Consider the following 13,327-nt stretch of genomic DNA (forward strand, 5'->3'; position numbering starts at 1 on the left):
TTTCATTGGCAGGGAACAGACATAAACAAACAAACAAGATCGTGCCAGTCTTGATTATACCAAAAAGATGAAATGGGGCATTTTAATAAAGTAACATGTGGAATAGATAAAGTAGTTGGGGAAGGCCTCTTGGAGCTGAGACCTCGATGATGAGAAGGAGCTGGGGAAAGAACCTTCTAGAAGGAGGAAAGGGCTAGTGCAAATGCTCTGAGGTTGTAATCAGCTTAGTATTTGGGGATGAGCCAAGAGGCCAGGGAAGGTGGAGGCTGGGGGTGTGTAAGGGGAGTGGGGGTGATGAAGCTGCAGAGGTGCAAAGGTTCTTCCTTCCCAGCCCCCAGCATGGTAGGCTGTGCTGAGGACTGAGGCCCGGGCTTGGCTTCCCTCCTGCTTATGATGGGAAGGTGGGGGAGCAGGGGAGTGGGGAGCGATGTGATCTGATTTATGGTTTGGAAGGATTGCTTTGGCTGCGGCAAGCAGCCGGGATTGGAGGGGCTCAGGAGGAAGGAGGGGGAGGGCAGCGAGACTGCAGTGGTCCAGGCTGAAATGAGGTGGCTCGCTGAATGCTCAGAGCTCCTTGAGCACACAACCTAGCGTCTGTCGATTTCACCCCCTGGAGAAACCTTCCCTGACTGCTCTGCCAGACTCCTCACCCTCTCCCATCTCCAGCCCCCTCATCCCCGGAACTATCTGGCTGCTGGTCTGCAAGCAGCTGGAGTCCCCAGCATCACCCAGCCCAGGGCCTGGCCTGCAGGAGGCTTCTAGTAAAGTGGCCAATTAATCCCCGAGCCCCGTCTTCCAGGGTCGTGCACACAGTCACATGCGTGCTCTTCACATGTGTCACCCCACCCCCACACACACTCACTTGGATCTCCAGACAAGGGCTTGGAGGGTGGGATGGGCAATCTAGGAGGGGCCCTGGAGTCTCCTCCATTGAGTGTGTGGGCGATGGTGGCCACAGGGTAATAACAACCTCAGCAAGACCCTGAGGTCTGCCCCTCCTCAGGAATGGCCAGGCAGGGAAGAAGGGAGCAGCGCTCCGTCCCAGCATCCCACCACTGCCCAGACGGTTCTGAGTGGGTTCCTGGGCTGAGGCCGGGGCCTGTGTTTTCCAAGATTCCTTGGAGAGCCAGCTCCATCCTCTTCCTGATTATCTGAGCTTTGGGCTACAGCAGAAGGAAAGAGCAGGGCGGAAGCGAGCTCTGGAAAGTGGAAAGAGGAGGGTGTGCGAGGAGACCCAAGGCGGGATCCCGGCTTTGGAACGTTGGAGGTTTCCGGCCACAGAGGCAGGGCCTCCGGGGAGCCAAGAGGGGCGGGGAGAGACACACACAGAGAAGCAGAGGAGACCAACGGACCGGACAGAGACGAGGAGAGGAACAGGAAGAGAGAAGCTGGGAGAGTCGGGAACCTGGGGGCTAGTGACCTGCACACAGGGCAGGGGCACTCGGCGGTTCCCAGAGGCCACCCCTCCCACCCCAGACATCCAGACATCTGGAACTTTGGGTGCCAAGAGTCCAGCTTAATGCAGGCAGCCTGGCTTTTGGGGGCTTTGGTGGTCCCCCAGCTCTTGGGCTTTGGCCATGGGGCTCGGGGAGCAGAGAGGGAGTGGGAGGGAGGCTGGGGAGGTGCCCAGGAGGAGGAGCGGGAGAGGGAGGCCCTGATGCTGAAGGTGAGCTCTGGAGTGTCAGGGAGCTATGGGTGGTGAACTGTGGGCCTGGGAGGGGGTATTCCAAGGTTAGGGAAATGGACAATGAGGAGCGATTGGGATAGTCTCAGAGGAGTGGGAGGGTGATGGGCTCAGAGACAGGACTCAGGCGGCAGAGAATGAGTTACGAGTTGGAAAGGGGCGAATGAGGCATCTTGGTGGCAGGCTGGGGCTCACCACCCCTCCTCTGCCCCAGCATCTGCAGGAAGCCCTAGGACTGCCTGCTGGGAGGGGGGATGAGAATCCTGCCGGAACTGTTGAGGGCAAAGAGGACTGGGAGATGGAGGAGGACCAGGGGGAGGAAGAGGAGGAGGAAGCAACGCCAACCCCATCCTCCGGCCCCAGCCCCTCTCCCACCCCTGAGGACATCGTCACTTACATCCGTGAGTAACCAGAAGCCCTCACCCCCAAACCCCCAGGCCGCCGCAGTCACTTTCGCAAAAATGAAGGGTCGGTTCACTGCCAGGTGGCCTTTCAGTTGTCCATTGCCCAGCCCAGAGCCCCCACACCCCTAGGAGCCCCAGGTCCACGGCCATGCCTCCTAAGAGCCTGGGCCACTCGACCCTACCTTCCAGGAGTCCGGGGTGCCCCCCCACCGCCACTCCGCCCTCAGGAGCCCTAGATCCCAGTTCTCCAGGTCCTCAGGCCCCCCGCTGCATCTCCAGGCTCCCCCTCCGCATCTCCAGGCTCCCCCTCCAGCATGATCCCTGTCTGTCCGCAGTGGGCCGCCTGGCCGGCCTGGACGCAGGCCTGCACCAGCTGCATGTCCGTCTGCACGCGTTGGACACCCGCGTGGTCGAGCTGACCCAGGGGCTGCGGCAGCTGCGGAACGCGGCGGGCGACACCCGCGATGCCGTGCAAGCCCTGCAGGAGGCGCAGGGTCGCGCCGAGCGCGAGCACGGCCGCTTGGAGGGTGAGTCCGCGGCGCGCGGGGTGGAAAAAAATGAGAATATCTGGGCCAGGTATGGGACTGGTTGAGAAGGTGACCCTAGGTGTCTGGGGCGGGAGAGTTCGGGAGAGCTGCTGTGTGCTAGCGGACGGGGTTAGAGACTTGGGAGGCTGAACGCAGGGAGCAGGGTGGGCACTCCAGACCCGCGCGGACCCGACTGGGGCAGCACCACGCCCCCTACAGTCCAGCTCCCACCGCCTGGCCCCGCCCCTGGCGGAGCAGACTCTCCACCTCCTGGCTCCCGCGGTTCTGACCACGCCTCCTCCCAGCCCTCCCCATGAGTTCCTGGCCCCGCCTCCCTCCACCCCCGGATGTTTTGTCCTCGCCCCCTTCCAGACTCTGAATGCATGACCCCGCCTTCTTCTCTACCCGGCCCCGCCCACAGGCTGCCTGAAGGGGCTGCGCCTGGGCCACAAGTGCTTCCTGCTCTCGCGCGACTTCGAAGCTCAGGCGGCGGCGCAGGCGCGGTGCACGGCGCGGGGCGGGAGCCTGGCCCAGCCGGCGGACCGCCAGCAGATGGAGGCGCTCACTCGCTACCTGCGCGCGGCGCTCGCTCCCTACAACTGGCCCGTGTGGCTGGGCGTGCACGATCGGCGCGCCGAGGGCCTCTACCTCTTCGAAAACGGCCAGCGCGTGTCCTTCTTCGCCTGGCATCGCTCACCCCGCCCCGAGCTCGGCGCCCAGCCCAGCGCCTCGCCGCACCCGCTCAGCCCGGACCAGCCCAACGGTGGCACGCTCGAGAACTGCGTGGCGCAGGCCTCTGACGACGGTTCCTGGTGGGACCACGACTGCCAGCGGCGCCTCTACTACGTCTGCGAGTTCCCCTTCTAGCGGGGCCGGTACCCCGCATCCCTGCCCATCCCACCACCCGGCCTTTCCCTGCGCCGTGCCCACCCTCCTCCGAGATCGCCCTTCCCTTCCTGTCCACGAATGGCAGCGTCCTCCCCGACCCCCAGGCTGGGCGCTTCTGGGAGGGCTCTTGCGGTGCCGGGACTCCTCCTTGTTAGTGTCTTTCCTTGAAGGGGCAGGCACCAGGCTAGGTCCGGTGCCAATAAATCCTTGTGGAATCTGACTTGAGGAGCAGTGAAGGCAGTCTTGGACTTTATCTCCTGCAGGGGAAGCCGGGAAGGGCCAGACCCTGGTCTTTGGGCGCGTGTCCTGGCCTTTGGATGCCTGTTCTGCTTTTTACAGATGTCATTTGAGCCCCAGATGGAGTGATGGAGAAACACAGGTGCATATGTACACACGGTCATCTGTTCTGTGCACAGATGGCCAGAGTACACGCGTACAAACGCTGTAGACACCTTCACCTCCATCGTGCCCGCTCTCTCGGCCTTTGGGACCCGGGGCTTGCCAATTGTCCCAGGCCTTGGCCTTGGTCCTGGTCAAAGAGATTTGGGAAACGTGAAGGGGCTAAAGGCTCTGACAAGTCCTGCAGGAAAGAGCCCGTTTAATTTGTTAAAGTGGTGTGTCCAATTTGTTTCCCCAGATGATATGGTTTCATGGACTTGTTGGGATGATATATTGAGACATGGACTTAAGGACTCACCTAACCTTGAAGCTTAGACTTCCTCCCAATTTTCCCTCCTCTGCTTCCTGCCAGTGAGGCCAGGAGCCAGTCCCTTCCCCTCTGTGAGCCTCGGGTTTTTTATTTGAACGTGGGCACAGTCCCTCCTACTTTGTGCGGCTCTTGGGATGTTCAGGTGAGACCAGGACAGTGTGCATTTGGTGGTGGCTGAACTTGATCCACACACTACCTTCCGTCCTCACCCTTTTTTTTCTTTTTTTGAGACGGTCTTGCTCTTTTGCCCAGGCTGGAGTGCAGTGGTACAATCATGGCTTACTGCAGCCTCAATCTTCTGGGCTCAAACAGTCCTCCCACCTTAGCCCCCCAAGTAGCTGGGACTACAGGTGCGCCCCACCACACCTGGCTAATTTTTGTATTTTTTTATAGAGGTTGGTTTTTGCCATATTGCCCAGGCTGGTCTTGAACTCCTGAGCTCAAGCAATCTGCCCTCCTGGGCCTCCCAAAGTGCTGGGAATACAGGCATGAGCCACAGTGCCCGGCTGTCCCTCACCATTTTTCATACCTTTACTCCCTGGTGAAGACACCCAGGAGTCAGCCAGCCTGGGCCTCAGCATAGTGGACAGCTCTGTTTGGAGGAGAGCCTCTTTGGAAATCATCCTAGTACCTCCCCCAAGGTTGGCATCATGGGCGTGACCCTGACATCAGGGAGCCCAGGAATGGGGATGTGACCCTGTCTGTCCTTACCACTCTGCCCCTTCCCTTCCTTCAGCCACGGCACCACTGCCTAAAGGGTCACCATTGGATCCACACATGGGAGGAGCAAGCCATCACTGTCAGCTTGGTTAGAGGGGAGATCACCCACCCTTCTCCCTTCAGGAGTCATTTGTCAGCCCCACATCCCCAGAGGAATACAGAATAGGAGAGTGGGGGTGTGGCCTGGAGTCAGCCCTCAATCAGAAATTCTTCTCATGCTGAGCTTCAGTTTCCCCCAGGAGGGATAGGCAGCCCTAGATCTTATAGCCAACCAGAGGTCAGATTAGGCAGACAATGATGAGTATCTATTATTTCCCAGAGGGGTCTCTGCCCTCGAAGAGCTTCCATTCTGGAAGATATTTGGGTATGGTACACCATGGCTACCCACCCAGATTCTGGAGCCAGATGGCCCAGGTTCCAGTCCTACCTCAGCCACTTATCTCCTGGGAAAACCTGAGTGAGACATAACCATGCTGCTTCTCAGTGTCTCCATCTGTTCTGTGGGGATAATAACAGTATTGATCTAGAATAGTACCAGACACAGAGGGGTCTTTGCAGTTCCCAGGTCTGAGCTTCACCAGGGCAATTCAACCTCACTTTCACCTCTCTGTGCTCTCTCCTGACACTGTGCTTTTGTATATGCAAAGATCTCCATTCTCCCTCCTCTCTAGGGTAAACACCCACTTCCAAGAACTGGATAACACATCACCCCAAACAACCAGCCTTTCCCCCAGCCCCGCGCAGGGTTAGGGATCCCCTTTGGTTTCCACAAACCCCTTGTTCCTCTCTTGACCCAGCCCTGATCAGACAGGCTGAGGGACACTCCAGGTGCATGGGGAAGGGCAGGACAAGGTATGACTTTCTCTGTCCCCAGCATCGCCTGGCACATGGGAGCCCTTTGAATGAAGATGCTTGTGTGGCATCATGCAGGGGACCCTGAGATGAGTCGGATCTCGGCTGCTTTTCCTCCTTGGCCTCCCCAAGGCTGGGTGAGGCACCTCCTCTAGTGTCCCATAGGGTCCAGGGCTTTCCACATCACTTTAGGTGCCACTGTCTGGTCTGACAGACAATGTCTGTCTCCCTGGCAGGGCCTGGAGCTACCATACCAAGCACAGGGCCAGCTGAGGGCATGCAGAGAGAGAGAGGTCTGAAGTGGGGAGTGGCGTGCCTGCAAGGACTGTTTATGCATCAGAACAGCACGCCTATATGTGGCATTCGGTGCTGATTTCCTGACTGGTCTGCGTGGGAAACCTACTCTCTCCTCCAGGAAGCCCCACCAGACTTCCTGCGGGCCAGAGTTTGCCAATGTCCTCTCTCTGGCTCTCTGCGGAGCGCTGGTAGTGTGCAAGGCCGGAGCCATGGACCAGGGAAGGCCTCGGCAGCTGATTGGAATAGATGCATTAAGGGATCCCAGGGAAGCAGTAGAACAAGGGCAGGAGGCCTGGGATGATTAAACGGAGGAGGAAGAACCAGAGAAGGAAGAACCAGCGGCCGCACGGGCTTGCAGGGCGATAAAGCCCAGGAGGCCGAACAGCAGGCCCATTACCGCCTTCCCAGAACCACGTTTTTCCGCAGTAACCGGGTGACTCCTACGGGTCACCTCGCAAGCCCCGCCCCCTCCTCCCATGTGAGGTTCGCCTCCATTTCCCAGCAAGCTTGAGGGCCACGCCTTGGCGGTGAGTTCGGAGCTCCGCAGTCTCCAATCAGAGCTCAGACCCCTCCTCTCCACCCAGGCCTCGCCCCGAGGCACTCTGGAAAATGTAGTCCTGTCACGCGCCTGCGGGTAGGAAAACCCCAAGTCGCGAAGCCTTAACCTTCAACTCGCGTTTGGATCTCTCAGACGAGAGTTTTTCAAAGCAGGTGCATTTCCTTGGGTAGATCATAACCATTTTTTAAAAAGTGAAATAAGTTCATATGAAATATTAGTATCATAGGAAATGGTAAGAAGCTTTTCAAAATTTAAACGTCGATGTGCTGAATTAACAATATAAAATTCAATATAAAATTTCTTTCTTTGTGGCTAAACACGGGTCCAAACCAACTTAGTTTCTTTCTTTTCTGTTTATTTTCAGATTCTGGTTTTTTTTTTTTTTTTTTTTTTGAGACAGAGTCTCACTCTGTCGCCCAGGCTGGAGTGCAGTAGTGGCACAATCATAGCTCACTGCAGCCTCGACCTCCTGAGCTAAAGCAATCCTCTCGCCTCAGTTTTCTGAGTAGCTGGGACTACAGGCGTGCACCTTAAAAATAAACAAAAACAAAAAACAAAAAAACCAGACAATTTTAATTTGGAAATAATTTTAAACTTATAGATAACCTACACAAATATAAACACTGTAGTACAAACAAATACTCTACTCTGATTTGTTTGTTAACAGTTTACCTCATTGCTTTGGCTTCATCATTCCATCTATCCATCCATCCACCCACCCACCCACCCATCCTAGCCCAATCATCAGGGACAAGCAAGACAAAGTCAGGTTTGTTGAACCACTGAAATGAAAGCGATCTCCCCCCAGAGGAGAAGCTGCAATCGAGTTACAGGATTTGGAGGAAGAGAGAAATTTGGATGAAATTTAAGTGAAACAATGTTTAGATAGGTTTAGAACAAGGTAGGAATGTGTATAAGTGAGTGAGCATCAGGCCTGGGCCGCATACAGTAGCTCATGTCTGTATCCCAGCGCTTTGGGAGGCCAAGACAAGAGGATCGCTTGAACCCAGGAGTTCAAGACCCGCCTGGGTGACATCTCTACCGAAGGAAAGGAGGGAGGGGAGGGAGGGGAAAAAAGGGGAGGGGAGGGGAGGGAGGGGAAAAAAGGGGAGGGGAGGGGAGGGGAAAAAAGGGGAGGGGAGGGGAGGGGAGGGGGGGAGGGAAGGGGAGGAGAAAATTATCTGGGTGTGGTGGCACACTCCTGTAGTCCCAGCCAGTTGGGAGGTTGAGGTGAGAGGATTGCTTGAGCCCAGGAGTTTGAGGTTGCAGTGAGCTATGATTGTATCACTGTATTCCAGTCTGGGTGACAGAACGAGATCCTGTCTCAAAAAAAAAAAAAAAAAAGGAAAAATCAGATTTGGACTGCAAAGTGGACCTAAGGTCTTGTTTCCCTGGAAACTACAATGTTAATATAAATGTGGCATGCTGTGCCCAGAAACTTTTTATTTAAAACTCTGCACCAGGGCTGGAAATGGATGCTTCTTATCTTTGTCAAAGTGACAGATCTTCCAGGAAAGAAAGATTAGTCTGTTTCATTCTTACAGATAGACTTTCATACAGCAAAGTTTCCAACAGTCTATGATTTTAGAGAACAAAGTTTCTCAGTGAGTAAGATAGCAGTAGTCACTCATAAAGGGGGCCGTTAGAACACTTTTACTGCTGCAGCTCGCCCCTGGGTGAAATGTGTCCTGTTAACTTTGCGGTTGGCTTTATCTCGGTCTATAGATGAAGGGCAGGCCAGATTTTTACAGTATTAGCTAGCTTTAGCTCATATATATATATAATTTTTCTTTTCTTTTCCTGCCTTTCTTTTTCTTTCTCTCTCCCATCTTTCTTTCTTTCCTTTTTCTTTTGTCTTTTTTTTTTTTTTTTTTTTTTTTTTGAGATGGAGTTTTGCTCTGTCATTCAGGCTGGAGTACCATGGTGCAATCTCGGCTCACTGCAATCTCCACTTCCTGAGTTCAAACAATTCTCCTGCTTCAGCGTCCTGAGTAGCTGGGACTACAGGTGCCTGCCACCACGCCAGGATAATTTTTGTATTTTTAGCAGAGACAAGGTTTCGCCATGTTGGCCAGGCTGGTCTTGAACTCCTGACCTCAGGTGATCCACCTGCCTCGGCCCCCCAAAGTGCTGGGATTACAGTTGTGAGCCACCACGCCCAGCCAGTTGTCACGTCTCTTTAGCCTCCTTGAATCTGGAACATTTCCATATTTATAATATTGACATTTTGGTGGCTGGACGCGGTGGCTTACGCCTGTAATCCCAGCAGGTTGGGAGGCTGAGGCAGGCAGATCACGAGGTCAGGAGATCAAGACCATCCTGGCTAACATGGTGAAACCCCATCTCTACCAAAAATACAAAAAAATTAGCCGGGCGTGGTTGCAGGCGCCTGTAGTCCCAGCTACTCGGGAGGCTGAGGCAGGAAAATGGGGTGAACCTGGGAGGCGGAGCTTGCAGTGAGCCAAGATTACACCACTGCACTCCAGCCTGGGCAACAGAGCAAGACTTTATCTAAAACAAAAAAAACAAAAACAAAAAAAATATATATATATGTACACATTTTGGAAGAACAGCTCCTTGCCCTTTTAAAAATAGAAGTTCCACATTTTTAGTTGGTCTGATGTTTCCTCATGATGATTAGATTCAAGTTATACATTCTCCACCAGAATAATGAAGTGAGGTGTGTACTTCTTTGAAGGTATCCCATCTGGACATAGTCAGTGTCCTACTGTGCCTCATTAGTGAAGTGAGTTTTGATCACCCAGCGAGCTGATGTCCCATTCCCCAGCTGTATAATACTCCTTTGCAGCTAATAAGCAGTCCAGGGGCAGATACTTAAGACAGGTAGTATCTGCCTTTCATCAAAATTTCCCCCTTGATTTCACACCCATTGATGATTCAGCAGATGTGGGCTTATTATGAATAACAAAAGACGTTCCTGGCCTGGTGGGGTGGCTCACGCCTGTAATCCCAGTACTTTGGGAAGCTGAGGCGGGAAGATCACTTGAATTCGGGAGTTTGAGACCAGCCTGGGCAACATAGTGGGATCTTGCCTTTAAAGAAAATATAAAAATTAGCCTGGCATGGTGGCAAGAGCCTGAAGTCCCAGCTACTTGGGAGGATGAGGTGGGAGGATTGCTTGAGCCCAGGAGGTCGAAGCTGCAGTGAGCTGTGATCATGCCACTGCACTCCAACCTGGGCAACAGAGGGAGACCCTGTCTCAAAAAAAAAAGACAAGAAAAAGAAAAAGAATAGGACGTTACTGTTAAACGCCTTCTCCCATCCCCCTCACCAGTACCTACCATCCTGAATTGTGTTTTGCCATTGCGTGATTTTCATTATTATTTTAGCATGTGTGTATATTTCCCGAAACAACATCTTATTTAGTTTTGCTTGTTTTTTGGGCTTTGGAGTAATAATACATGTATTCGTTGGCTCGAACTGCCCTTATAAAGTACCACAGGCTAGGGGACTGAAACAGCAGAATTGATTATCTCCCAGTTCTGGAGGCTGGAAGTCTGAGATCAAGATGTTGGCACGGTTGGTTCCTTCTGAGGCTTCCTTCCTTGGCTCGCAGACAGCCGCCTTCTTGCTGTGCCCTCATGTGGTCCTCTCTGTGTGCACATCCCTGGTGACTCTCTGTGTGGCCATATATCCTCTTCCCATAAGGATGAAGTCCAATTGGATTAGGGCCCACCCTAATGGCCCCATTTAACCTTCACCACCTCTTTAGAGATCCTATCTCCAAATGCAGTCATGTTCTGATGTACTGGGGGTTAGGGCTCCAAAATATGAATTTTGGGGGCTGCATTTCAGCTCACAACCATATCTTACTGTATGCAACTTGCTATTTTTTTTTTTTTTTTTTGAAACAGAGTCTCGCTCTGTTGCCCTGGCTGGAGTGAAGTGGTACGATCTCGGCTCACTGCAACCTCCACCTCCTGGGTTCAAGCCATTCTCTTTGCCTCAGCTTCCCAAGTAGTTGGGACTACAGGCACACGCCACCACACCTGGCTAATTTTTGTATTTGTACAGATGAGGTTTCACCATGTTGACCAGGCTGGTCTCGAACTTCTGACCTCAAGTGATCCATCCGCTTCGGCCTTCTAACGTGTTGGGATTACAAGCGTGATCCATCGCACCCTGCCAATGCAACTTGCTTTTTAAAGACAAACTCCTATTCCTAAGATGCATTCATGATGGTGCCTGTAGCTTTTGTTTGCACATTTTTCAGGGGTATGGTATGAAAATGCTTACAAATAATATGGGGAGAAATCGCTGAAATGGATGGGGGAAGAAAAGAAGATTAACAAAACTAAAAGCTATTTTAATTTTTGAAAAAGCAACTAAGACTTACTTTTGGCAAACCAATTAAGAACAAAGAGACAGGCTGCAAATAAAATACAAATTGTAAAGTGGTGAATAATTATAGCCAGGACAGAGATATAAAAAGTAATTAAACTATATTATGGCTATGTGCTAACATTAAAAACCTGAATGAACTGGTTAAATTACTAGCAAAATATACAATGCTAAAATGACACAAAATTAGAGACTGAATAAGCCAGTGACTATTAAAGAATTTGAAATTATATTCAGAGATCTCCCCTCTCCCCAAAAAACCCCCAGGCACAGATGGTTTTCTAAGCAAGTGATACCAAACATTCAAAGAATGTTTAATTCCTATCTTGTATGAATTATTCCAGAAAATCGCTGGAAAATTATGTAATAACTGCCTGATTCATTTTTAGAGACTAATGCAATGTTGAATCCAAAATCGGATAAGGACCAGATGCAAGAAAATTATAGATTCATTTCGCTTGTGAATGAAGATGTAAAAATCCCAAATCAAATAATTGCCTCTTAAATCCAGCATATCATAATTCTTCATGATCAAATAAGATTCCTGCTCCTAATGCGAAGATGGCTCAAAAATTAAAAAAAAAATCTTTCAATATAATTCACCATATCAGTGACCAATGAAGGAAGAAAATACAATGATTTCAACTGATGTGGGGAAATAATTTCATAAGGCTGTACATCTATTTATGATTAAAAATTAAAACACTTCACTTTGGGAGGCTAAGGCAGGAGGATCGCTTGAGCCCAGGAGTTTGAGACCAGCTTGGGCAGCACAGTGAGACCATGACATGGTGGTGTGCACTGGTGGTCCTAGCTACTTGGGAGGCAGAGGTGGGAGGATCACTTGAGCCTGGGAGGCTGCATGGTTTTGAATTGCATTTCTGTGATGATTAATGGTGTGAATATTTTCCTGGACATTTAGCCCATTTATATATCTTCTCTGGGAAATGTCTGTTCAGATCATTTGCCCCTTTTTTGTTTGGTTGTTTTATTTTATTTTTTGAGACGGAGTCTCACTCTGTTGCCCAGGCTGGAGTGCAGTGGTGGAATCCCGGCTCACTGCAAGCTCCACCTCCCGGGTTCCAGCGATTCTCCTGCCTCAGCCTCTCAAGTAGCTGAGATTACAGGCACCCACCATCACGCCCAGAGAATTTTTGTATTTTTTAGTAGATATGGGATTTCGTTATGTTGGTCAGGCTGGTCTCAAACTGCTGACCTCAAGTGATCTTCCCGCCTTGGCCTCCTAAAGTGTTGGGATTACAGCTGTGAGCCACCACACCTGGCCTCGCCCATTTTAAAATTGGGTTACTTGAGTTCTTTGTACATTTTATTTTTTGTTTTTGCTTTTTGGAGGGTTACCATATACATCTTAATTTATCAGAATCCGTTTCAGATTTATACTAGCTTTATTACAGTGAGATATAGAATGGTTATTCCTAGATAGTTCTATTCCGTTTCCCCTTCTTGTGGTATCGTTATAAACTTTTTTTTTTTTTTTTTGAGACGGAGTCTCACTCTGTTGCCCAGGCTGGAGTGCAGTGGTGCAGTCTCAGCTCACTGCAACCTCTGCCTCCTGGGTTCAAGCTATTCTCCTGCCTCAGCCTCCTGAGTAGCTGGGATTACAGGCACCTGCCACCACGCCCAGGTAATTTTTGTATTTTTAGTACAGATGGGGTTTCGCCATGTTGGCCAGGCTGGTCTCCAACTCCTGACCTCAGGTGATCCGCCTGCCTCGGCCTCCCAAAGTGCTGGGATTATGGGCATGAGCCACTGTGCCAGACAGTAATGCATAAAGCTTTGAATACCTAAGCTCAAGAGTTGACATCAGCCTTTCCCCACAGATAATTCTGGTCCTTGTGAACTAGTGGTCCCCGAAGACATTTGCCACCAAGAAGGTCCTGGGGACTCGCAAAAACAGTCTGTGGGAGATAGATGTGTGAGTCTGCTTCTAAGAAGCTCTTTGGCCGCCTCTGGCACACGGGGCCATCTCTCTTCTGCTTGCCCTCTGCCCTCTTCTCTCCCTCCACTTTCCATAATTTCAACAAAATCAGTTAATATTTACAAAGCACTGAGAACAGCACTTGGGACTCAGTAGGTGCTAAAAAAAAATCATCAGCTGCTTTTTTTTTTTTTTTTTTTTTTGTTTTGAGACAGAGTCTTACCCTGTTGCCCAGGCTGGAGTGCAGCGGTATGATCTCAGCTCACTGCAACCTCTGCCTCCTGGGTTCAAGCAATTTTCCTGCCTTGGCCTCCCAAGTAGCTGGGATTACAGATGCCTGCCACCACATGAGCTAATTTTTGTATTTGTAGTAGAAACGGCATTTC

The 13,327-nt window shown here is 51.4% G+C and overlaps 2 protein-coding genes across 2 annotated transcripts in view; both read left to right on the plus strand.

Annotated features, from left to right (window-relative positions):
• The first annotated feature begins 1,150 nt into the window (after nt 1–1,150).
• On the plus strand, nt 1,151–3,723 carry CLEC11A (C-type lectin domain containing 11A). The gene is made up of 4 exons (XM_002829619.5): nt 1,151–1,666; nt 1,899–2,085; nt 2,424–2,615; nt 3,037–3,723. Exons 1-4 carry the CDS (start codon nt 1,520–1,522, stop codon nt 3,480–3,482), a joined length of 972 nt encoding a protein of 323 aa, XP_002829665.4. The 5' UTR covers nt 1,151–1,519; the 3' UTR covers nt 3,483–3,723.
• Nucleotides 3,724–4,346: 623 nt separating this feature from the next.
• GPR32 (G protein-coupled receptor 32) overlaps nt 4,347–13,327 on the plus strand; it is a 33,822-nt gene continuing 24,841 nt past the window's right edge. The window contains 4 exon segments of the mRNA XM_009232950.4: nt 4,347–4,354; nt 6,200–6,353; nt 6,440–6,559; nt 6,666–6,715. Of these exon segments, the coding sequence (XP_009231225.4) occupies nt 4,347–4,354; nt 6,200–6,353; nt 6,440–6,559; nt 6,666–6,715 (332 nt within the window).

The sequence above is a fragment of the Pongo abelii genome, chromosome 20 (assembly GCF_028885655.2).
Source record: "Pongo abelii isolate AG06213 chromosome 20, NHGRI_mPonAbe1-v2.0_pri, whole genome shotgun sequence".
Classification (NCBI taxonomy): Eukaryota; Metazoa; Chordata; class Mammalia; order Primates; family Hominidae; genus Pongo; species Pongo abelii.